The sequence below is a fragment of the Podarcis raffonei genome, chromosome 14 (genome assembly GCF_027172205.1).
Source record: "Podarcis raffonei isolate rPodRaf1 chromosome 14, rPodRaf1.pri, whole genome shotgun sequence".
Classification (NCBI taxonomy): domain Eukaryota; kingdom Metazoa; phylum Chordata; class Lepidosauria; order Squamata; family Lacertidae; genus Podarcis; species Podarcis raffonei.
The window spans coordinates 44,379,874-44,405,361 of NC_070615.1; the positions used below are offsets into that span (position 1 = coordinate 44,379,874).

The 25,488-nt window shown below is 44.8% G+C and overlaps 1 protein-coding gene across 4 annotated transcripts in view; it reads left to right on the forward strand.

The window, feature by feature from the left end:
- Window positions 1-24,352, forward strand: part of ZC3H7A (zinc finger CCCH-type containing 7A) — a 28,930-nt gene extending 4,578 nt beyond the window's left edge. Inside the window, exons 2-24 of one of the 4 annotated variants that reach the window (XM_053364201.1) lie at window positions 315-418; window positions 1,299-1,412; window positions 2,713-2,752; window positions 3,911-4,108; window positions 4,828-4,986; window positions 5,383-5,463; window positions 5,547-5,585; window positions 5,877-5,910; window positions 7,019-7,290; window positions 8,333-8,540; window positions 9,651-9,715; window positions 10,012-10,210; window positions 11,424-11,585; window positions 12,585-12,781; window positions 13,815-13,909; window positions 16,030-16,211; window positions 17,018-17,094; window positions 17,660-17,793; window positions 19,005-19,110; window positions 19,812-19,920; window positions 21,884-22,017; window positions 22,398-22,561; window positions 23,416-24,352. In XM_053364201.1, the coding sequence (XP_053220176.1) occupies window positions 351-418; window positions 1,299-1,412; window positions 2,713-2,752; window positions 3,911-4,108; window positions 4,828-4,986; window positions 5,383-5,463; window positions 5,547-5,585; window positions 5,877-5,910; window positions 7,019-7,290; window positions 8,333-8,540; window positions 9,651-9,715; window positions 10,012-10,210; window positions 11,424-11,585; window positions 12,585-12,781; window positions 13,815-13,909; window positions 16,030-16,211; window positions 17,018-17,094; window positions 17,660-17,793; window positions 19,005-19,110; window positions 19,812-19,920; window positions 21,884-22,017; window positions 22,398-22,561; window positions 23,416-23,605 (3,027 nt within the window). In that variant the 5' untranslated portion in view covers window positions 315-350 and the 3' untranslated portion in view covers window positions 23,606-24,352. The remainder of the gene's footprint in view (window positions 1-314; window positions 419-1,298; window positions 1,413-2,712; window positions 2,753-3,910; window positions 4,109-4,827; window positions 4,987-5,382; window positions 5,464-5,546; window positions 5,586-5,876; window positions 5,911-7,018; window positions 7,291-8,332; window positions 8,541-9,650; window positions 9,716-10,011; window positions 10,211-11,423; window positions 11,586-12,584; window positions 12,782-13,814; window positions 13,910-16,029; window positions 16,212-17,017; window positions 17,095-17,659; window positions 17,794-19,004; window positions 19,111-19,811; window positions 19,921-21,883; window positions 22,018-22,397; window positions 22,562-23,415) is intronic. The other 3 variants (XM_053364202.1, XM_053364199.1, XM_053364200.1) reach the window with 3 other exon arrangements.
- Window positions 24,353-25,488: the final 1,136 nt, after the last annotated feature.

A 25,488-nucleotide genomic window follows, 5' to 3' on the forward strand; every position in this document is an offset into this window, starting at 1 on the left:
TTTTTTTTACTAATTGCAGTTAAACTAACCACAGGGCTTCAGAATTTGAGCAACATGGCAAACTGTGGTCACTCAGAAATTGCAGTGAAAGCTTCCACATTCCTTCTTGCAGCCGTGCCTGAAGAGGAAGGGTGTGGGGGGAAGCACTTGAGCTTAGGAGAGAGGCTAGGCTAATTCCTGTAGCACCAAGCTTTGGTTTAGTGAACTAACCTATAGCCTGTATTTTTCAGAGATTAAAATTGTTCTTCTCGTCCATAAATTACTCCCAACAGCTTGATATACAAGCCAACAACCCGCTGTCATTTCTGTTGCAGAAGCTGCACGCTGAAGAATTGGGTGTTCATGATAACATGTCCAATGTTTCCGTGGATAGAAGCATCAGACTGCAGGAGATTAAGAAAGGGCTGCAGTTTATACAGTAAGACCTTGGTGACTAGAAACCTGTGTGGTGGATGGGTTATGTTTGATTGGTAGCATTGGTTTAAATTAACATGATGCTTTAGAAAAAGGGGGGTTGTCATATCAAACAGTTATCGAGCTTTGCCCTTTCACATGAGCAGCACATTGCTTGATACTGGCTGTGTCCCATGTGCCTTTGAGAAGAATGCTCCTTAGGTTGCAATCCTGTGCTCACTTACTTGGGAATAAACCTGTCGGACCCAGTGCGACTGAACTTCTGAGTAAAGATGCAGAGGATTGTGCTGTCTGTCTTGGTTTGTCCAGGCTCAGCAGTATCACTGTAGGCAGTACCATGTTTCCATCTCCTTTCCATTTTTTTTTTGGAGGGGGAGAGGGTTTGGGTGTAAAGAAATTAAAATTTTCAAGTGCAAAGGTAGTTTTCCTCTGCACATGCAGAGGGATGCAGAAAAACCTTCTCCATAGGCTCAAGGGGGCTCTCCCAGCTTGTATTAAATTGTGGGCCCCTGTCAGAGAGACATGCTCCCCCTTCAGCCAGAGCGGCAGCTCATGCCCTGGAGCATGTTACTAAAGAGCATCTCTGCTTTGAGGAAAGCTCCCCTTCAGTCTTTTTCAACTTTATCCCTATGGTCAGGGTTATTTAAGCCATATGCTGTTCTCAAGCAGCCACTGAGGTCAGTTCCTGATGCTTCAGTCAATATATGACAGGGGTGAAAATCCAAAGTTGAGGTCTTGAGATTTGGCATCTCAGCCCTCTGAGTTTTGCTGCTTTTGTCCTCTTTCTTCTCTTTTTCTCTTAAACACATTCTAAAATAGCTTGATTGTCTAACATAGGTGTGACCCTTCAGATGTTGCTTGACTACATTTTCCATCATCCCTAGGCATTGGCCATGCTTGTGGGGACTGATGAGAGTTGTAGTTCAGCAGTATCTGAACCCACCTGGACCCTTCAATCATCATCTGAGGCCATTCTTCATGTGCCTCCTCCATAAGAGGTCCGGAGGGTGACAACATGAGAACGGGCCTTTTCTGCAGTGGCTTCCCGTTTGTGGAATGCTCTCCCCAAGGGGACTTACCCGACCGTTACCGTATTTTTCACTCTATAAGACGCACCAAGTTTTTGGAGGAAAGCCAGGAAAAAAATATTCTGAACCCCAGAAGCCAGAACAGCGCAGCACTCCCTCTCGCTGTTCTGGCTTCTGGGATAGCTGCGCAGCCTGCATTCGCTCCATAAGACGCACACACATCTCCCCTTACTTTTTAGGAGGGAAAAAGTGAGTCTTATAGAATGAAAAATATGGTACATATCTTTAGGCACCAGGCAAAGACATCCATGTTCCCCCAGGCCTTTGGCTAATTAAACAGTCTATGGCCTTTTCAACTCTGTGTGTGTGTGTGTGTGTGAGGATATTGTTTTTGGTTGTTATTGTGGTATGTATTTTTGTGTTTTTACATTATAAACCACGCTGTGATCTTCAGATGAAGGGCAGTGTAGAATTTTAATTAATTAATTACTTATGATATTCTGGAGGGCCACAGGTTCTCCACGTCTGATTTAACATAAAATACTTGTGTGTGTACGTAAATATTTTATTTTCAAGTGTCAAGAACACTTCACGTACATTACCTTAGTAGCCCTTTCCACAATAGTGTCCATAGGTAGGACACTATTATTGGGTGTAAGCCCTCAGGCCAAGAGGATAGTGTTTTGCTTAAGAGTGCATGGCTGAGATGAGATCTGCAATGGGCATTTCCTGACTTGTAGGTCACACTCTTAGCCAGTAGTCTTAACTCTGGGCTGAATGATTTCTACAGCATTTTTGAGCTATGCAGAGCTTTCCAGGCCTTGTCATCCAAAGCAGATGCTGCACTTAAAGGTACTTTTAAAAAATAGTCTGCTGCTCTTCAGGACCCAGTTTGCCACTGGCAAGAACTTATGTGCCTGTTGCAGTGGATTCCAGAGTGTAGCTAATTGGTTGCATTTTAAAAGCTCCACAGTCTTCTGATCCATTAGCCTAACTGATCAATTGAGGGATAAACTCTGGACTCTGCAGATTGCCGGAAACTGAGCCCAGAAGAGGATTTAAGTTGCAGAGACTAGAAAGTCAGTTGATGAGAAATACAGTACCTTTAAGAATGGAAACATTTATGTATTACCATTCCTATAGCTGACTGGCAAGTTTTTTGAATGTGTAAACCTCTCTTTGAACAAGACCTGGGTAAGATCTGACTCTCTGTTTGTATTTTACTCTCTCTCTCTCTCTCTCTCTCTCTCTCTCTCTCCCCACCCTCCAGGTCTACTTTACCTTACCCAGGGACTCAAGAACAATATGAGGTAATGGTGCTCGTTTATGAACTTCTCTACCAGAGACATAAGGGACTCTGCAGTGGGTGGGAGTCATTACTTTCTTTGGACTTGTAAAACGTGATTTAAATTCTTCCTTTATTGTTTGGTTATGCTTGGTGAAAAACATCACTATTCCAGTTTGATGTGAGGCAGCTCACTGAGAGAGATGTAATCCAGAACACGACGGTGAGGATAGCAATATACCTCTTGCTGTGATGTAGAAAATAGGCAATAAATGTCAAAGGTTTGGTGTATTGCTCTGCTCACCACTGCAGGGAATTTGGCCTTGTTCTGCAAAAGGTTCCCTTCCTCTAGTGTATTGCCTTTCTTCTGTCCGGGAACCTGAAGTCACTTCTCCTAAACCAGGGGTAGGCAAACCACAAGCGGCCTGCGAGGGTAGTTAACCGGCCCCCGAGCCGCCCCCGACTGAGCCGCCCGCTTGATGAGTCCCTGCACTCTGTGTTAAACCGGTGCAGCGCGGTGTGGGGACTCGCTTCTGTGGTGCCGGAAACCGCATCTGCGCATGCACAGACGCCAGAAATCGCAGCTGTGTGTGCTCATGCGCATGCGCGATCCGGCCCATGGAGGGATCTCCGCTGGAGTGAACCGGCCCAGGCAAGGTAAACCTTGCCGATCCCTGTCCTAAACCATGGGAGAGGCCCTGAGCCTGAGCCTGTGCTGTTGTTTTTACCTTTTTAATCTCCTGGTTTTTTTTTGCTCAACTGCTTTGTCAGCAGTTCCTGCTAAGGGACTTCAGTCGTAGTTGCATCAGAAGGGGCTGGTAAACAGCTGGTGCTGCTTGAAAAAAAAGACAGCTAGTCCCACTTTAGAAGGTGACTATTGCATTTTCGAACATATGAATCTGCCTAGGAGCACGTAACGCAAAATTGTGAAATGTTCTCTTTGCAGAGGCGTGTCTAGCATCTTCATTCTACAGCTTACCCTCACCTTTGATAGTTAAGGTGTTTTGTTTTGGGGGACCAACCTCCCTTGTATAATCGGTATAGTTTTGTCTTGTTTTTGTTTGGATTGCTTATTTTTTTATAATTGTGTTATTGTACTGTTGTAACCTGCCCTTGGGACCTCATAGTGCAGGGCAGGTAAGAAATCTAATAAATTCATTTTCTTTTTAAAAATGTGTTTCAGATATTTATACGAGAGCTTGTTAAAAATCTGTTTAATGAAGGGAACGATGAGTACCGTGAAGGCAAGTGGGAAGGATCGCTGAACCACTACTCAGAAGCCTTAAACATAGCAGATTATGCCAATTCTGAAGGGATTCACATTTCTGACGAAATATTAGAGAAGCTGCATGTTAATCGCATAGCATGTTATTCAAAGAAGGTGAGTGGTGTGTGGACACCAGAAGGGTGGAAAAGATTTTTTTTTATTAATAAGTGCTGTATTAAGAAACTGGGTAGATATTTCCAAGCCTGATCAAGAGCTGAATTTCCTTTCTGAGAAGCTATTGAGGGATGGTTGGTCAGCAGCTTAAGGAACCACTTGTCACAGAGGCTTAAATTTTTTTTTTGCATCTAGTTTAACCTATCGGGGACCACATGGTACCTCTCAGGGAGCTGGATTTTAATTTATGATCCAGCCCAGGAATATAGCTTTGATACTGAAAGCTGTCAGATTCTTGCTTCATACTTAACTGCTAAGTGATGGAGGTGGAAAGCTTAGCTGGGGTTTCACAACATGAAATACCACTTATCTTTTTGTGATCAGAAGAACTCAGAGATCCAGTATATCAGTAGTTCATTTCCCTCCCTGGTCTTCCACATGTTGCCACCCTATGCACCACCTAAAACAGGTGTGGGGAACCATTTGTCCTCCAGATGTTCTCAAACTACAACTCCCATCACTCTTGGCCATTGGCTGATGGGAGTTGTAGTTCAGCATCACCCAGAGAGTCAGAGGTTCCCCAGCCCTGGTCTAGAAAATAGTATGTGGTATATTAAGTGTGTTTCTCCCCCGTCCGCTGGTAACACCGCCCCAGACGCGATTTCATTTCTTCAGTCCTCAATTCTAATAGTGAATCTAAGCCTGTTTGTTTGTTGCAGGGCTTGCATGATAAAGTTTTGGAAGATTGTGGGATAGTTTTAAAACTGAACGAAAACAATTTCAGAGCTCTCTACCGGAAATCTAAAGCCTTAAAAGAATTGGGAAGATACAAGGAGGCCTATGATGCAGTTGCTAAGTGCTCTCTCGCGGTGCCGCAAGTAAGCAGATCACGTACTGTATTGGCAAATGAAATGGCATTCAGTGGTCATTGCCTGTGTTTGTGGGAACAATGTGCAGTAGAATATTTTTCCTGGGTGTTGCCCTACTAGGGGAGCTTGGGATTTTGTCCATAGACTTTTAGCGTAGCAGTAATCCAGTAAGCACGGCCGGCCATCAAGCAGCTCACACTTAGCCTTTGGCGAGTGTATGATGTCATGTGGCACTTACCCATTCCAACCCTATAGAGTCCTGAGACAGAGGTTGCAGGCAAAGTCTTGATCACATGCTAGTGAGTAAGGGTGGGGGTATTTATGGGTTACACTGCTGCATGAAAAACTTGAGAACCTTTCTATGCAGAAGTTCCTTAGATTGGATTATCTTTTTTCTAAAAACAGGACGAAAGTGTAATAAAATTAACCCAAGAACTTGCTCAGAAACTCGGATTAAAAATAAGAAAAGCCTATGTTAGAGCAAAAGTAAGTAGAAGCATTTTTTACATACTGGTTTTGTAAGCTTTCTCTTCTGTGTTGGTTATTTATGATGGTATGCTTAATTGCAGCCTTCCCCAAACCCTGTTTCTGGAGAAGTATCAAGTAAGGTAAGGTATTGTGCCTTCCATGTGTGAAGTGAGTTCTTTTGCTAGAATTCATTTTCCTGTCCGTACACTGAAAAAGAGATATATGATTCCCCTTAATATTTGGGTTAGAGCCAACGCTGTTGAACAGTGCAAAAATGATTTTGATGTAAGCTTTGATTTGGTGTAAGCATGCAGAGGAAATGGCTTTTGGGTTCCTAGTAGCCTGTGTGCTTGCGTTTTTAAAAGAAAAATGCCTGCCTGAGGCATTTGCTGTGCAAACATCCTGATGACAGATATTTTGCTTGCTTGCAGAGTTCAAATACTTCTATAGAAGATATTGAATCAGGTGAGGCTTCCTGGATTTAAAGGGGAATGTTATATAAAAGTTCTGCTTTCAACGTGGTCAGATTTCATTTCAGACAGCTCTTGGGAGCTGTCTCCTGCCTGCTTTTTCTTTGTTTGGGGAATCTCCATGGAAGTTAGCCTTTCGTTTTCCATTGTGAGGGAGAAACCCTTGCATCCTCCCAGCTTGTACATTGTCTTCCAGATAGGCAAGCAGATTGCTGCCGATCCCCTGATGATTGGCTGAAACATAAGAGACGTTACCTGTCTCTGAATGCACCTGCCAAATGCACGGGCTCCCTGTGGATGTGTTCCTTGAGATGTTCCCGCTTGCAGTTCAACATGTGTTGCTCAAATGTCTGCGTTCTCTTAAGCGCTAGCCAAGCTTGCCCTGGGAGCCTGGCCACCTAAACAATGTGGGCCTTTGCCTCTGTTCTGGGGGAAGACATTCACATGCTGCACTTATTTCCCATTCATAAATAGTCATCCTCTTTTAGGACCTTGGAAATTAGTCCCTAGCTGAGGCAGAGGGGTTCAGAAGAGTTTTGCAATTTAAGCTCTGTGCGTGCTTGATGATTGCCAATGTTTTCCATGAATGGTTGAAAATTGGCATGACAAGTGAGGTGGGACACTTTGACTGTTGCTGGGGGCAGAGAGAGAAGCAGCCCGGGGTCAGACTGGCCTTTAGTCCACAGGTCAGGGCCATGTCATGAGGGTTCAGGAAGGAGGTGGTAGCAATGGTGTCTTGTTCCCATTGGCTATGGCAGAAGGCAGGGAGGAAAACATTAGGTGGAGCCAGAGTTAATGACAGGCAGAGCCAGTTAATTTTAGCTTTGCCCTTCCCCCTTAGTACTACCAGGGCAACACTGAGACTAATGAGGAGGAAGCTGACAGTCAGCACCCCCCATGGATTCTTCATCGAAGGCATACAGGAGAGGGCAGGTTGAGGTTGGTGGGACAGTGACCCATTTGCTCTCATGGACCAGCTTCCATTGGTAGACAGCTTCCAAAGCTTTTTTCTTTCTTTCTGTGCCTCCTTTGGGAGGTTTGCCTCCATCCCTGAGAATCCCTGTTCTAAGATGCCTCTCTTCCCCAATCGAAATCTGTTTCAGATTTTTCCAATTGGAAGGAAAAGATTCTTTCTTCCTCCTCCTCCCCTTCCAGTTTTACACCTGAAGTTTCAAGCGATCTGTCTCCATTGCCAATGGCGTCTCTGATCACCCTTCCAGCCGAGAAGAGTTCACTCGCTGCCACCTCTCTGGCAAATGGAGGATCTTTCATTGTACCTGAAGTCTGTTTAGACTGCATGGATGGAGATGATATAATTGGAGATGAGCTAGATGAGTTGCTTGATTCCGTTTCTGATTCTGGGGAAAGTGTCATGGTGAGTCGGCTTTCATTTATTCTTATAAAAACAACAGAAGGAACACAGTGTTATACGTATGTGTTGCAGCCTTAAATTGTGATACCTTCAGACTGATGTGCCTCTAAGTGTCTCAGTAGAGCAAGAGGTTTGGTATTAAAAATTACTTAAGCTTAAGTATTAATCTCGCTGGATTTTGAGGCTGCTTTGTACAAAGATACAGTGTATTAAAGCACATTTTAAAGAAGCGCTGCTGACTCCACCTATTCCTATTGCTTCTCTTGCCATTTATTGAAGCATGAATTCATAAATATTTGCAAGTTTAGGACCCTGGGTAGCAATATTAGTCTTGCAAGATTTCAAGGTCTGGACTTGCATGCCTCTTCGCATTGGTCTGTTGGAGCCGTTCTGCATTTCAATTTTGCCACAGGGCATTCCCTCCTTGAAATGACCTTAAATGTAATCGTACTGCTGGATGATCTAGCCCAGAATTGTCTGCTCTAACTGGCAGCAGCTCTCTGGGGTCACAAATCTTTTATAGAATATGCTATTTGGAATCTTCTAAGCAGATGAATTCAGGGACAGGTCCTTTGTCATTGTGGGGAAGGGAAGAGTTCTACCACTTCGCCTGGAATATGGGTGTAAGAATCTGATTTATACAGAGTCAGGGCTTTGATGTTTTCAGCCTAAAGTTTTCTACTGATTGGCAGCAGTTCTCCTAGGTCTTTGGCAGAAGAGGGTCTTCTACAAATCCTGCTATCTGTCTTTTTTCAAATTGGAGTATGCTAGAGATTGAGTCTTGGACTCTCTGCATGCGAAGCAATTGCTCTGCCTAGTGATATCATGAACAGGAACTCATGTTGGTGCCACTCCTGTTGTGAACCTCCTCGCTCCCAGCCATGGCAGCCAGCAGATGCCAATTCCCACGATGAAAATAATTCCATGTATAGACCAGCTCTAGCACTACTTCAACAGAGAAGGCTTAAAACAAAAACCAGATCACAAAAAGTGAAAGATCGATTACCTGCATTTAGTAGCAAATAACTTTCTTCTCTCTTCCCAGCCCAGCACGGTTGTCCGAGGAGCCATCCCAACAGCCACCATGGCTCCCAGCATACCTTTCTCTACGCCTTTGCTCGGGACATTGTCAGTCGGGCCTGGATTTGTTCCTGCCGCCTCTTTTTCAGAAATGTATTCCCAGCCTTTGGTTTCTGGCCTGGACAGCTTTTGTTCCTCTTTAACTACTTTCTCAATCAGTGATTCCAAAAGAGGTAAGGCTAGGCTTAATTCACCAAACCCTGTTAGGTAAAGCCTGTATCATCTAAGCAGCCTTTACCTTACTAAGAAATAGTAGAATGTAGTGCTGTGGGGCTCATTGGACCCAGTGTTCATAATTTCTGATATAGCAGAATGCTTTGCAGTCTCTACTTCCTAACAGAATTGTGAAGTAGTTCACTGTTGTTGCCATTTTGGATTGGGAGCAGAGGAATCTGCCTTTTACTGAGTTAGACCTTTGGCCCATCTAGCTCTGTATTCTCTACCCTGGCTGGCAGCACCTCAGGGTGAGGTCTCTCCCAGCCCTACCTGGAGATGCCAGGGATTGAACCCCAGGACCTTCTGCATGCTAGGCAGATGCTTCACCACTGAGTGCAATTTTTCCCATTATAGAAACTAAAGTTAAAAGATGGCAGCTTCCATGTAAGGGGCCTCATACTTTTGCATGGAGGTAGCTGCTGCCTTCAGTGCTTCTTAAACTTCTGATAGCCTCTGTGGACCTGTAAGGACCTCTGTAATAGGTAGAGTAACTCACTTCACAGGATACCCTTGCATCTCCAAGGAGAAGGAATGCTTGCAGTAATTTCTGTTTTCTGTTTCTCTTCCCACTCTCAATGTTATTGTTGGATTCAACGACAGGGACACACACACACACACACACACACACCCTCAGTTTACTTACCCAGAACAATGAGTGGGCATCTTACTTGCAACTGCAGGAGAGCCTAAGGAATGTCTCTCTGATTGTCCGGCCTTCCTCTTTACCTAATCATGGAGGGGACTGTCGTTCCTGAGCAGTGGCAAGTCTTCCATACTCCTCTCATTCCTGTTTGCTGCAGCACAATATACTATCCCTGTATCGGCTGAGGTGGGGTTCATCCTCTCTGTAATGGTTTGGAGCAGAGTGGCCTAATTCTCCAAGGGACAATTTGCCCCCTTGTAGCACACTAATTTGGGGGTCTCCTTGCCAAGACACTTGGTTGAGTTGGCGGGGTTCTGTGCAAGGATGAAGCATGTCTGCTTCACCTGACCGATTGCCATTGCCCTTTGCACTTCCCCTAGCTATGAAATGTGTGCCCAAACTGTGACTTTCTTGATCCCAACAGATATACCCAATTCTGTTCCTAGAGATGTCACGTCAGCGTTAAACAGTAATTCTCCGCTTCGACTTGTAAGTACCTTTACAAACTTTCTAAATGCTTTGCAGTTCCAGCATTCATCCCTTTGAGTCGCTGGTTTGTTCATTCTCCTTTTAGCAAATGAGCTTGAGACCATGGGGACCTGGGTTCAAATTCCCACTTAGACTCAAAACTCACTGGGTGGCCTTGAGCCAACTGCTTTCTCTCTCAGCGGGGAGAGCCATGTGCACTGCCCTGAGCTTCTTGGAGGGTCGTTGGGATAAAAATGTAGTGACAATGAGGATGATGGAATGCTTTTTTAAAAAACCAGTTTTGTTCCTTCTGGCAGATGAATGGGCCTACAAGTTTGTTTGGGTCCGAGAACTACATTGGGATTTCCAGCCCAGGTCGAAATGACTATTCTAGTGTGTTTGGCAGTGGACCCCCTAGTATACCTGTGTCGACAACACCCTCCCTAGTTGCAAGAAATCCCTTGGAAAACACACATGAGCTAAGACAGGCCTGCCAGTCATGCTTTATCAAAAAGGGTAAGGACCATAAGCAGTTGATGACTTAACTTGGGGTGGGGGGGAGCTGAAGTGACCATAGCAGGAGTCTGTATCAATGCTTTTCTGCTTCTCTTGACTAGGATGAGGACTAAAATACTTGATAGATGGACGAGGGCTTGCAACTGTTTCCATCACCTTAGCTTACCTTTTTATTGCTTGTTCGGATCCTAAAAGCATCCTTAAAGCACTTGCTGTGAGCGGACAATATAATTTAACTTCTGTGCAATGGCGACCCTGAAGAGCATCACTTTTTACTTTCATAAGTTATACCAGCCTTCTCCAACCTGGTGCCCTTCAGACGTTGTTGGCATGCAGCTCCCATTACAGTGCCAACTTGAGCTGATGGGAGTTGTAGTCCAACAACCTCTGCAGGGAGTTGTAGTCCGACTACATCTGTAGTCTAACAACATCTGCAGGTGAAAGCCAATTTATACTGTGCACCTTCGTCAGGAGTTTATGTTCTCAGGATGACCAACAGAGTAGCCCCAAACAAAAAAATACAAATTTAAAATTTTCTTCAATCAGACTAGGCTACTTTGGTCAGAGTGAATTAAATTAGGTTTATGATACTTGTCCTCCCTATGAATAATAATCATTCTTTGGTTTAAAATAATTTTTGTTAATCTTATAACCATTCTGCAAAAAGCTCTAGTCTAGACATGCCTAAGAACTTTGCCTTCTCCTATGAATCAGTAGTGCAACATGTTCTTTTTTATGCTTTTAATTTTTTTTTAATATCTCTGTCTGATGGATTAGTAGTCAAGATCCTTAGGATTTGACACTTCCTCCCCTTGGACACAGCAGTTCCTTCCCTCCTGTCCTGGTGTTGGGCAAACTGTAGTTTGCTGCCATCAGTCTATTGTTTGAAAGAGGGATTTCTGTGCCAAAGAGGGAAGTTTTTGAGCCGAGAAGGATGAGATCCCAAAGCTCTTGACAGCTCATGCATGTTTAATGCTAAACCCTGGTTTGACATGGTGTCCGAGCTACCCTTTGTTCTTTGTGGGCTGGGGAGAATCCAAAAACAGGGGCCTTGCAAAAGCACAGCTATTGATCTAGCTTTCTAGTAGATGGATGCAAGTTAAAAGCTGAGCTGAGGTTGGTCACCTCCCTGTTTGGCCTCCTTCAGTTCTACAATTAATGGCTGTGAATAACAAGAAAACTTTTTAAGCCACTCCCTGTTGTTTTCTTCTAGGTCCAAAAGTATTGGATTATACTTACCTTCCCAGTCTAGAGCACATGTGTAAGAAGGATATCTTAGTAGGTAGAATAAAGAACTCTGAAGATAAATCATGGAAGAAAATTAGGCCAAGGCCAACAAAAACACAGTATGTGGGACCGTATTATATATGTAAAGGTGAGGATTTTCGCTTGTGGGTATATGCATTTTCATCTCATTCATTTGTAGCCCATTCTTTCCTGAAGACTCGATGTGGGTAGCAGTATTTCCACCATTATTTCTGTGACAACCCCTGCAAATTGATGTGGTTATTTCCACTTCTCAAAAGAAAAACTGAAGCTAGAAGCTAGCCAATTGCCTGCATAAGAAAAGCCTGCTGGATCAGGCCAATGGCCCCATCCAGTCCAGCATCCTGTTCTCACGGTAGCCAAGCAGATGTTTATGGGAAATGCACAAGCAGGACTTGAGCACGAGAGTCCTCTCCCCTCCAGCAGCTTCCAGCAACGTATTCAGAAACATTACTGGAGGCAGAGCATAGCCACTCTCATATCCGTTTCTTTGGGTGGCTAAAGAAAAGCTGGCTTATCACTGTCTGGCTGCTTCTGAAATTAGGTGTGTGGTTAGGTGTGGGTAAGAATTCAGGTGCGACATCCAGCCGTCTGGTAATAATAATAATAAATTTTTATTTATACCCCGCCCTTCCTGAAACGGGGCTCAGGGCGGCTAACAACAAATTTGAAACACTTAATTGTAAAAGCAGCATATCATACAGTATAAAAACATGGATAACAATAAAATTCAAAATTCAGAAATCAATTTAGGGAAAATAAGCATTAGATAATCCCCAGGGCTAGCTGGCTGAATTGGTCCTACTTGGGCCAGCAAGGAGGCCAGGGGAGAATTAGCTGTGGGGTCTCAGAGTGGGTAATCTTCATAAAAGGGGAGGGGGGAGGGAAGAGAAGGGAAATAAAAGATCAGGAGAACATAACCACTTTCTGTAACTCTGGCCTAAAACAAAATGTGGGGCTGGGGCTGTATCGCTGGGCAGATGCAGGATGTTTCCATCCAGTGGTCCAGAATGAAGCAGAGGCTGTACAGCCATGAGTGAGGGTGAAAGGAGGGTCAATGCCGCGTAAAGGCTTTCCAAGCTCACTTTAATGTCCCGTTGTTTTCCAGATGTTGCTGCTGAAGAAGAGTGCAGATATCCTGGCCATTGCACCTTTGCTTACTGCCAAGAAGAAATAGATGTGTGGACTCTGGAACGCAAAGGGGCCTTCAGTCGCGAAGCTCTCTTTGAAGGCAGTGGAGAGATTAGGTTGACCGTGTCCCGACTCCTGCAGGAACATCACGGGCAGTTCATGTTTCTTTGTGAGGTGCGTATCGACAATCGCTAAGCAGAACCAGGCAAAGGAATTTCATGCAGCACAGTTGTGCTGTGTCAGGATTGAGGGACCTAATTAGAATCTGCAGGGGTCCTAATTTGGCCTCTGAGGCCATCCCCCCCTCCAAACCCATGTCCACCTGCCCCATATCATTTGTGAGGCCAGGCATAGTCCAGGTAAAGGCGAAGCTGCAAAGCGGCTCTTGTTGTGAGTCTTTTAAACCTGGTGACTAATTCAAGCCCCACTGAGCTTGGCTGCAGGAATCTACCTTTTGCACCTCTGCTTAAACTTAGGCCCAGGCTGCAAAAGAAGAAATTGAAAAATCTGGAGCATACTTCGAATGTGCCTCCTATTCTTTCTTTACAAGGTGGGCAGCCTCAGGTGATTAAGAGTTAGATTGCCCTACCTGCCTATCAAAATTTCCCCCAGTGGGTCCTCTTCCCCAGCCCCGTGCTAGGTGAACTTCCAGGAATACAGTGGTACCTCGGGTTAAGTACTTAATTCGTTCCGGAGGTCCGTTCTTAACCTGAAACTCTTCTTAACCTGAAGCACCACTTTAGCTAATGGGGCCTCCCGCTGCTGCCGCACCGCTGGAGCACGATTTCTGTTCTCATCCTGAAGCAAAGTTCTTAACCCGAGGTACTATTTCTGGGTTAGCGGAGTCTGTAACCTGAAGCATCTGTAACCTGAAGCGTATGTAACCCGAGGTACCACTGTAATTAACTTTTTGAAGTGGAATGTCCTGACTTACACCTCTAGTCCCCACTTTTAGTAGTTACGACTTCCTTGTTAGGCTTTGTACAAGTTGGAGCTGCAATGCAGTGTAGTTTGGGTCTCCTTAGGTGGTTGGGTTTTTAAAAGGTGCTTTTTTACTTCTGCAAGCTTCCAGGGTTCTCTAGAGCCTGCTCATTCCTCCCTCCAGTTCTTGAATGGCTTCAGTTCTGTTGGTACCTGAGTTTGCTGATAGCAGGCAGGTGCCTTTCCCCCTCTTCTTGTTATAAAGCACTTTGTTCTTGTTTTTCAGAAATGTTTTGAGCATAAACCAAGAATAATAAGCAAAAACAAGGACAACGCCTCTTACTGCTCTCACCCTGCTAAGCACGACTTTGAAGACAACAAGTACGTCGATAATCCCTATATCTTGTGTCTCCTGAATTTTAAAATACCTCTCTGTGTGTATTATAGATGCATTTGTGTGTTCTAGTTTCCCTTAACTGTTAAATAAATTGTGTGGACTGTAGCTCTGCTTTGCATCCAAAAGGTCCTTGTTCAAATCCCCAGTGATATCTCTCGCCCGGTTTGGGCTGGGAGAGAGCCCTGCCTGAAACCCTGGATAGCTGCTGCCAGTCAGTGTAGACAGTACTGAGCAAGATGGGCCAGTGGTCTGACTCTAAGACAGCTTCCTATGTCCCTATCTGGGCCTTCCTCCATGCATAACTAGATTGCTTCAGCCATAGCAACTATGAAAACGTTTCTTTATACATGGCAGTCAGGTTGAATTCAGGAGCCATTGTGGGTCTGCTGCATTTTGTCACATAGATACATTGTGCTGTTGAAAAACAACTGCATTTAGGTTCCAAATCCTACTCATTTTTATTTCGAGGCCTGTTTAGTTCCCCCAGTGGTTGGCTCGTGGCCCTCTAACATTTTGTGTTGATTCGAGCTTTCCTTGGATTCAGTGGGAACAGGGGTGATTTCTGTCAGCTGTACAGGTGGATCGTAGTGTTACAGACCTGGAACACATGTTAGATGTTTCCCCAATCAGGTGAGCCTGAAGCAAGAGTTATGGGGAGGGGGCTGTGGCTCGGTGGTAGAGCAGCTGCTCTGCATGCCAGGCTCAATCTCTGGCATCCCCAGCTAAAATAAAGGCTCGTGGTAGCTGGTAATGGGGAGGGCGTCTGCTGAGAGAGCGCCTGCCCATCTGGGACTGGGCTTGGTGGATCAAATACTCTGGCCTGCTTCCTAGAATCCTGAATCAAATGATACAACAGGACCAGGAGTAGTATAGTGACTAGGCTACAGATCAGGAAGCTCCCATCTGAAAAGTCTCCTTTGCCATAAATGCACTAGGTGTCCTTAAGGAAGCTGCCCAGGCCCAAGGATCTTGTCTTGCTATGCAAAGCCCTTGAACAATGTGGGTTCAGGGTCCCTTGAGGACTGCCTGAGCCACTGTGTCCCAACTCAGTCACGGAGATCATCTGCAGGGCTGCTGTTGGTTGCCCTCAGTGATACAGAGGCCCAGCTGGCCTCGGCCAGACATCGGACATTCAGCGTTGCCAGTCCCACGCTGTAGAAGACTCTTCCACAAGAGATTTGGCAGAGATATCCTTGCTTTTGGCCAGGGGTCAGCAAACCTTTTCAGCAGGGGGCCGGTACACTGTCCCTCAGACCTTGTGAGGGGCTGGGCTACATTTTTTTTGGGGGGGGGGGAATGAATTCCTATGTCCCACAAATAACACAGAGATGCGTTTTAAATAAAAGGACACATTCTACTCACGTAAAAACATGCTGATTCCCGGACCATCCGCGGGCCGGATTGAGAAGGTGATTGGGCCAGATCTGGCCCCTGGGCCTTAGTTTGCCTGCCTGTGCTTTTCATTATCATGTGTCTCCTGGAGATTATTTTTGATGCTGGCAGGCCCGTGCAGTTGTCTCAAATTCTCTTGAGTAGCTAGTCATTTTAGTGATTGTTTCTTGCTGCCTTAATGCGTTCCCTTCCCCCTGTATTGTGCCCTGATATTTTATGTGTGGGTGGTATATAATTATTCCTATGAATGAGTAAATAAATCACCTTCTCAGTCCCAACACCTCATCTCTGTAATAAACAAATGCTAAGTAGGATGAATTGTTATAAAGTAGGTGTGGGGAACCTTTGACTCTCCAGATGTTGCTCTAGCAAGCATGACTGATAGCCAGGGATGATGGGAGCCATAGCGCAGCAACCTCTGGAGGGCCAAAGGCTCCCCACACCTGGTGTGTATTATTGATTAAAGCAAATTTAATCAGGTTCAGCTTGGTTAAGGTGATGGGTTTTGCAGGTTCTGCAACACTGCAAGAAGAAACCGTGGTAGACCACAGTGAATGTTGACAGGAGTCTCCTGTTTATTTAAATTGGAGCATATAAACCCCTTTCTGGTGTTGGTGGCTTAAATATTCATTGCCTAAACCAAAAATCTTTTGAAGCGGCTTTTCCGAAACTTTCTTTTACTGACACTCACCTTTTTTAAAACAACAACTAGGTGCCTTGTCCACATTCTGCAGGAAACGACAGTAAAGTATTCTAAGATACGACCTTTTCACGCTCAGTGTCAGCTAGATTTGTGCCGGCATGAAGTTCGTTATGGCTGTTCACGGGATGACGAGTGTTTCTATGCTCACAGTCTTGTAGAGCTCCAAGTGTGGATAATGCAGAGTAAGACAGGTAAGTCTGGTGCAACAATGGGTGCTAAAAACATCTTTGTGCATGGCCAGAGTTCATTTTTACAGACTGCTTAACCCCTCTGGAACTTGAGAGAGGTCTTCCCACTCCAACTCCCGGGTGATGTAAAACACGACACACCTTCCTGACCATGAGGACGGGTGCATTGCAGCCACATCCCTTAAATATGTGTCTGTGAAGTATAACTGCAGTAGGCAAGAGCAAAGTCTTGCTGCGTGTTTTTAGTGGTTTTGCTTTTGTGTTTTTAAACTGCAGTCATGTGCACAATTACTTGGGAGTTAGCCCTGCTGAACATAGTGTGGCATATTTCTATTCTGAATACACAAGCATAGGCTTGTCTTATTAGTCAGTAAGGTTTTCTGATTAATGAACATTCCAGAGCACATTTCCTTGCTAAGACTCAACTAATGCCAGTGCCTTCTGCAGACATCCTTGCCAGATTTCAGGTGTGCCCTGATACTGGTAAACTTTCTCCAAACCGATTGTGCTCAAGCAGAAGAGCTGTCTTAAAATGATTCAGTCTCTTATAAGGTTAATGTTTATTCTAAATCGACTGCTTGTGGAAAGCTACGCTTAACCTGGGAGTAGAATAATGCATGCAGGTTGTTCTGCACATCAGATATGGCAACATCTTTATATTACTGTTTTAAACTTTTTTTTTTAAATAAAAAATGTCAATCGGTAATACTGAAATGTTCATAAAATATCAGCCTTGGAGGTCTCGGTAGTGCTTGTGCAATGGTTAGCAACATCAGAATTGCCTAAAATGCATGTCTCCCTCACCACAGGTATTTCTCATGAGGCTATTGTTCAAGAATCAAAAAAATATTGGCAGGCTATGGAGTCTAATGCACATGGAGCACAGGTATTTTTCTCAGATTGCCCCAAGCAGCACACTGGCTTATGAAAATCAAGGGATTGGAGTCAGGGATTGGGATGCAAAAGTTTGGGTTCAATTCTTTACATTTCTAGTTGAAAAAGAATCAGATAGCAGGAACTGGAGAACTATCCTTCTCTGCCTGAAATCCTGGAAAGTCCATACTGGGATAGATGGACAAATGTCACAAACTACTTAGGCCAGGCTTCCTCAGCCTTGGCCCTCTAGATGTTTTGAGACTACAATTCCCAGCATCCCTGACCACTGGTCCTGCTAGCTAGGGGTCATGGGCATTGTAGGCCAAAAACATCTGGAGGGCCAAGGTTGAGGAAGCCTGACTTAGGCAGCTTCCTGGGTACAGAGTTTCCCTTGTCACCCCTTTCCTAATCTTCCCTGGTGCAGAAGAGCCACTCTGAAGTAGATGTTAATTTTCCAGGCAGCGTTGGTACAGGAAAAGACAGTCTTACAGTTATCTCCTTTCTTCTTGGATGCTTATGGGGTGTTGGACTGTTTTTGCAAACCTAAACGGTCTTGCTTTTCGTTTTGTTTCCAGGTTCTCAGCAGCCAAGTGAAGCACGGATCTCTGAATCTGAAAATGAAGTTTGTGTGCGCACAGTGCTGGAGAAATGGCCAAGTTAGTGAGCCAGACAAAAACAAGAAATACTGTAGCGCAAAGGCAAGGCATCCGTAAGTCACATGTTTCCCCTCTGCCCCACGAAGTTGCTGAGGTTGGATGCTTGTTGGAATGCCCTTGGGGTAGTTGCGGGCCGGGAACCACTAGGTTGGGACTTAAGTCTTTTAGGTAGGATTTCAGGATACATTTTGCCTTGTTGCAGAACGTGACAGCGATGCTGTCCTTACCAGATAAAAACTTCCTCTCACCAGCTAAGCTGGAGAGTTGCCAGTATTAAAACCGTAACATACAGACCCAGTTCACATGTAACATCAAGCCCAAACAGTGGCTTAGCATGAACATGCAGTTCTTGGAGTCTAGATTATGGCTGTTTTGCGTCTCCTCTGGACGCCTGCTGGTTCAGTGTGTTGTGTGAACCCTGGGCTAATGGTTTGTCTTAGTGCAGATAAAACATGAGCTAAACCAAGGTATCCTTGTTTTATTTAAAAAAAGCTTTTATGAAGAACAGCAGCCTTTTGTTTGAGTTCCTGGACCTGTTAACCTTGACTGCACCCTAAAAGCAGGCCAGGCATCACAATCTGCTCAAGAGTCACAAGGTGGCATCTGGGAGAAGACCTTTCAATGAATCTTTGTTAGGTGTAACCTGAATAGAACTCAGCTAGGTCTGTCTCAATCCTTTTGCCCTAAACACAGGTTCTTTGGTTTGTGCCAGTTCCCCTTTGCAGAGGCATGAGCGTAGAAATTTCTTTAGCGGGAGACTGGGCCTCTGGACACACTTCGTTCACTCACCAAAAGGGAACTTGAAGCTGTTTGATCCTATGACGTTTGCGGCACTCGTCGTAAACCGGGGTTGAGAACCTTTGTCCCTGCAGATGTTGCTGGTTACAACTCTCATCATCCCAGACAATTGACTATGCTGTCTGGGGTTGATGGGAATTGAACAATGTCTGGGAAACCAATTTGTCATCCCTTGTGTAAAAAAAAAAAAAAAGCATGTATTACAGAGCTGGTCTTCAGCTGGTGGGTTGCAGCCTGATCCATGGTGGGTCACGATAGCAGCACCTTGCAAATATATGATAAAATATTAGGAAATGGGTCCCCCAATGAATGTTTGGTTTAAAAGTGGGTCCTGGGCCTGCAAAGGTTGAAGATAGCTGTACTGTAGGAACTGTTTGGGTCTAAAGTCCTGGTGTGAGTTTCCTTCTGCCACAGCCATGCTGTGCAATTTCAGTTATTGCCCTGATTAGCCTTGTCCTTTTTCCAGATGGACCAAAGATCGCCGGGTGATGCTGGTGATGTCAAATGAGCGTAAGAAGTGGAATACGATTCGCCCACTTCCTACAAAGAAGCAAGTGCCTTTGCAGTTTGATGTGAGCATGTCTTTAAAATCTGGGCTTGGCTTTTTTGTGTTCCTCATAGTGCTAGCATTACTCGTTTGGAGACAGAAAATCCAGATTTGTTTCTTTTACACAATCTGTGGGAAGAAGTTGATCTTGTACTTTTGTGTTAAAATGTTCCATGGCTGTAAGCATTAAGAATAAAATAAATTGCTGGACCACGAAGGTCATGCCAAGAATTTTCATCCTTCCTTTCCTCTAAGAAGCTCAGGGTGATATACAAGGGGGTGAGGTGTGTCCTATTTTATCTTTACAACAACACTGTGAGGTTGGAGTCTGGTGCCAGGTCATTCCAACCAGCTTTATGGCCAAGTGGGCAGTTGAACCCAGGTTTTCCCAAAGCTTAACATTTTTTTTAACCCCTTCGCTGCACTTGCTGTCTGCAGAAAGTGAACTGGAAGATTCCAGACATTACTTTATGTTAAGGTTGCTCTGTTGATTTTCTAAAAATCAGTAAAAAGAATGGGCACAATCCACCAAACTCAGGTGTTCCTCCAGTACCAATTTATGTAAATAGGTGTTGCACCTAGTATCATCTTCTGCAAAGTGTAAGAGTGTGTGTGTGTGTGTGTGTGAGAGAGAGAGAGAGAGAGAGAGAGAATGAGAGAGACTTCAAATTATTCCTCATGCAGAATGCAGCTTCTCTGAGAGCAGCTTATTTCTTCCTTATCTAGCTGTGCAATCATATTGCATCGGGCAAGAAATGTCAGTATGTCGGAAACTGCTCCTTTGCTCACAGTCATGAAGAGCGAGAAATGTGGACTTATATGAAGGAGAACGGCAGTAAGTAAACTTAAACAATGCAGGAAAGCACACTGTAAACCCATTAGCATTTTGATCCCCTTTGCCCGCTCTCAGGTATGGGTTTTCCTTGTTTTCTGCCTTGATTTTATTATGTCTGTGTCCAGATCCATAGGATCAGGACAGTCTGCGAGTATGGCTGGATAAGTCCTGTTTCAATGCCACATAAACCCAGTTTCCAAACTCTGCTTTAGGTTATTCACCTTATACACCTTCTGTGCAAGTTAATTGGCATGCTGCGTTAATGTTGTTGGTATTTTGACTTTATCAAATCCTAGAACGTTTCAGCAAGCAATGCAAAACTGAGGCATGCAGATTTAGGGGTTGAGGCAAGCTAGTGGAGGAAAAAAATGACAGGGAATAGATGTCATCTGCCATTTTATCTGAGTGGGACTGCATTAGACTTTTACACAGTAGTGATGCTCTGCAATCTCTGTGTGAACCCTTCCACAAATCTCTTAGATAACCATGCAGACCGTCTCTGGGTATGCCGTTGGGTACACTCAGCACCCATTTTACACCCATGAAAACTAAAATTTTTCATTTAAAAAAAACAAAGTTGGTGGAAGCTGATTCACAGGAGCGTTGGTTTCAGTTTCTTGCATAACCCCTCGCTTTTTCCGTGTGAAGATAAGTCACATCTTGTGTGCATGTGTTTTAACTATGCAAAGAGCAGAGCATGTCAAACCCTGCACATACGACATTCTTGCTCGGATCCCAGAAGATTGTGTCTTGTAAGACGGTTTCGGAAGGTGGTTTTTCTTTTTTTGTTTTGCATTGGGTCAGTTCACTTGGAAGTAAAATTAAAACGCCTCTGTATGAATGGGCTCCTCTGTGCCTGCCAGTGTGAGCCATGTTTGGTGGGAGCAAAGTGGACTGAAAGAGAGAAGTTCCTCAGTTCCTTCCATTCCAAGATGGCCATGCCAGACATTTCCTGTTTCTTCCTCCCTCCTCCAGTAGGTGACCCAGATAAGGTTTGAGTCCCTGTGACTTGTTTTCCAAACCAAAGTTTGCCCTGAAGATGAGCCATGAAACACCGGAAGCTGTCTTGAGTCAGAACATTGGTCCATCTAGCTCTGATTGGCAGCAGCTCTCTGGGATTTCAGGCTGGAGTCTCTCCCAGCCCTATCTGGAGATCCCAGGGATGCTGTACCACTGAGCTACGTCTGCTCCCCTGAGAAGTATGCCGCCATAATAAAAGATCTGGACTTTGTTCCTTTTCAGTGAGTCCACGACGTATTCATAGTATTGGCCTGTTCAGTTTACTTAGGTAAAGGTAAAGGGACCCCTGACCATTAGGTCCAGTCGTGGCCGACTCTGGGGTTGCGGCGCTCATCTCGCTTTATTGGCCGAGGGAGCCGGCGTACAGCTTCCGGGTCATGTGGCCAGCATGACTAAGCCACTTCTGGCAAACCAGAGCAGCGCACGGAAACGCCGTTTACCTTCTCGCCAGAGCAGTACCTATTTACCGTATTTTTCACTCTATAAGACGCACCAGACCACAAGATGCACCTAGTTTTTGGAGGAGGAAAACAAGAAAAAAAATGTTCTGAATCTCAGAAGCCAGAACAGCAAGAGGAATCGCTGCGCAGTGAAAGCAGCAATCCCTCTTGCTGTTCTGGCTTCTGTGATAGCTGCGCAGCCTGTATTCGCTCCATAAGACGCACACACATTTCCCCTTACTTTTTTGGAGGGAAAAAGTGAGTCTTATAGAGCAAAAAATACGGTATCTACTTGCACTTTGACGTGCTTTCGAACTGCTAGGTTGGCAGGAGCAGGGACCGAGCAACGGGAGCTCACCCCGTTGTGGGGATTCGAACCACCGACCTTTTGATCGGCAAGTCCTAGACTCTGTGGTTTAACCCACAGCGCCACCTGCGTCCCTTCAGTTTACTTACTCTTAACTTAATTGCTGCAAACTTATTTTAGCTCTGTTCTCACTTAGTTCAAGACATGGAGCAGTTGTATGAAATGTGGCTGAAGAGCCAAAAGCCGGAAAAAGGGGAGGACCCAGCTGCTCAAGCGAACAAGGAAAATGGGAAGCAAATTCACATGCCAACAGATTATGCTGAAGTTACGGTAAGAGACGAGGAACCTTAGGTGACAGTAGGCCCATCATATATTTAATTTCGGGTTGAGGGAAGTCACACACACATATCCTCAGGTGTCATTGCAAGCTTAAAGCAGTGGACACCTTTGTTACGTGTGTACTGCTAAGCTTGTTCAGACAGTGTGTTCCATTTCCCGTCCTGCCACCAGCCCCACCTTGACTGGAGCTGGCAAAGAACAGGCCTAATGGTCTGCCAGGGGGACAATAATTGTTCCTTTCCTGCTACAATCTCACTTTCAAAGCTCTACGGGTCATGCCCAGAGAAATGGCATCAGTTGTTCAGGTTAACCAGATTTGCATACCGTGCCTTGTCCTCCTGCGTTGGCTCATCCTTCCGTTTTTGAACCAGGTGGACTTCCATTGCTGGATGTGTGGGAAGAACTGTAACAGTGAGAAACAATGGCAAGGCCACATCTCCTCAGAAAAGCATAAAGAGAAAGTATTCCACACAGAAGATGACCAAAACTGCTGGCAGCATCGCTTTCCAACCGGCTATTTCAGCATTTGTGATAGGTAGGTGCATGTTGACTCCTTGGTATTCATCTTGACACAAAGCCAGTTGTTGAGTTGGGGTTCCACCCCATCGTTCAACGGAGGTCCAGCTCTGAGGGCCTTCTGGCAGTTCCCTCCCTGCGAGGTTACACGGAACCAGGCAGAAGGCCTTCTCGGTAGTGGCGCCCTCCCTGTGGAACGCCCTCCCATCAGATGTCAAGGAAATAAACAACTATCTGACTTTTAGAAGACATCTGAAGGCAACCCTATTTATCCTCCTTCCTATCCTCCCCCCCCCCCTTTAGTTACTGGCAGAGACCAAAAAGTACCTGTGGTCACATAGGTTATCTGGATTAGTTTGGAGTGGGGGGGGGGCTGACACCTGCAGCTAGCACTGGGAGAACAGGGGCTTTATATGCTGTTGGAAGCTGAGATTCTCATAATCCAAGGCCCATTCAGCAGGGGTTGGGGAACCCGTGGCTCTGCAGGTAGATATTGGCTAATTATAGCTTCTGACATCCCTGACATGCTGGCTGGGGCTGGTGGGATCTGGAGTCCCGACATCTTCTGGAAGGCTGCAGGCTCCCCATCACTGCCATCCAGGTCAAGTTTGCAACCCCACACAGTCTTTTAAATTGCATGTTTGCACAGGGCTGGCTGTGCCGTGATGTAGGGTGCTTCACATGACAGGATTTAGGAGGCTGGGTGAAGACAGGAATTGATGGTAACACCAAGACTTCTTGAGGGGTTGGGTTTCGCCTGGTGGTGAGGAGGGACACCCAGTGCTCTGCTTTATGCTGCAAAATGTCTTGAGCCAGCATTGTGGGTGTAGTACGTTTTGCTCATTACCTTTTGCACTTCTTTCTTTTAAACAGGTATATGGCTGGTACTTGTGTGGAGGGAAACAACTGTAAATTTGCACATGGACCTGCTGAGCTCCGTGAATGGGAAGAACGGAGACACGTTCTAAGAATGAAGCTGAGCAAAGCCAGAAAAGATCACTTGATTGCTCCAAATGATAATGACTTTGGAAAATATAGTTTTTTGTTTAAAGATTTAAACTAACACTATAACAATGCATTTGTGTTGCCAGAAGGAAGCATAAAATCAGAATTTGACAATAATCAAAAGCATGTGACAGAAGCTGCAGATTTTTTCTGCTTTTATTGGCCTGTATTGTTCCTCCTGAAGAACAAAATGTAGTAGATGTGTAGGGGGGGAGTCGGCAGGTCTGTCTGTGCTCTCATGAAACAGAATGGTGAAGTTATAATAAAAACACAACCTGAAGTCTTACGTGCTTATTCGCCTTCTGTTGGACAGAAGAAAGTTGGAAAATAACAGGAAGGGTGGTATTGTAATGCCTAGCAAGCCCCTAGTGTTGGTCCTTCAGCTGAAAACTTTTTAAGGTAAGCTTCTAAAAACAGATGTTTTGGGCTCAGAAGAAAATGATGGATAAAATTCTTCAGATGTTTTAATGGAGAGGATTTGTTTAAAACAAGTTTGCTATTTATCTCTATGTAGGTTGCTATAATAAAAGGATTTTCTTATTAAAAGATTTAAAGCAAAATAACCATTTAACTACAATATATGTTGAATGGGGTATTTTTCTCTATTTGTATGTTTCAATATAACTTGCTGAAAAGGATCTTGGAAGAGAGACATGTATTACTTTTTTTTGAAAATCAAGTAGTTAAAAATTCTGTTTCTTGGTCTTTGCTGTTTAAATGATGATTTTGAAAGATTCCACTTGTATGTCAGTATTGTGTATTGTATGGACCAATATTGCCTGTAATAAAGATAACTTTACATAAAGTCTCTTCCTAAACATATCTTCAGACTCCTGAAGGATTGTTAATATTAGCCCTATAGCAAAAGGGGTAAGAGAGGCCATTCTGGACACACAGACAAACTTCCTGGTTTTATATTAACAGAGTACGATATATGCATATGTGCATTTCTGAGGTAGAGTGCGAGCTGCCATCTCCACGCTCTTAATCCCACATGGCTACAGTAAAGCAGGGATGGGGAACCTGTGTTCCTCCCAGATGCTCTCAAGACTCCCCACTCTGACCAGCATGACCAGTGGTCAGAGGGGATGGAAGTTGTAGTGCAACATATGTAGTGGTGAGAGGTGCAGTACATTCCCTGTTCCTGATCCAAAGCATGTTTGCTAAATGATCTCATTTCTTCCCACAGCAGCAGCATAAATAGAACATTTTCTACTGTGGACTTTCTGCTAAATTCACACCAAGACGTAACATAGCCAAGTTGCGCACTCTTGCAGCAGAGGCCTGGTTATCCTACGATCCCCAATACTGACCCAAAGTCCCCTTGGTGCACAATGTTTGATGGCATCTCAAGGTTGTCCTGCTCTGCACTTTTTAGGTGTCTTTCCGGAGTCTGTGTGTGCATTCAGACCACCCCTACCTGTAAGCACATCTGAGCAACACTAAGAAAACATTTGGGAGTTTTTGATAGGGGTGGGTTGTAATCTTTATTATAACTTGCCTTGAGAGTGCTATAGGATACAAGCCCCCATCAAATAGGCTAGGAAAACCCTTTAGTGCAGTAGCTAGAATGGTGTGGAGGGTCATAGCTTAGTGGTAGAGCATCTACTTGACCTACAGGTTCCAGATTTCAGCATGGGAGAAAGCTGCTGTCGGTGTAGACATACTGAGCTAAATGGACCCAACGGTCTGATTTGGTAAAAGGAAAGATAGGTTAGCTCCTTTTGCTGCCATCCTAGAATTTGTACAAGGCACTCTGGATGTGGGGCAGAAAACAGAAGCAATGAGAATAGCCTTGCAAAATAACAAAGCTCAATGTGTGTCTGTGCTTAATGTAGCCACTTCCAGATCAAGCGTAGTGAGCAAGGGGGAAAGCTTGGGATTTTTTGGTGTGTGTTGAACCCCCATGTAGGGGAACTTCCAATGCAGATTTGCCAGAGA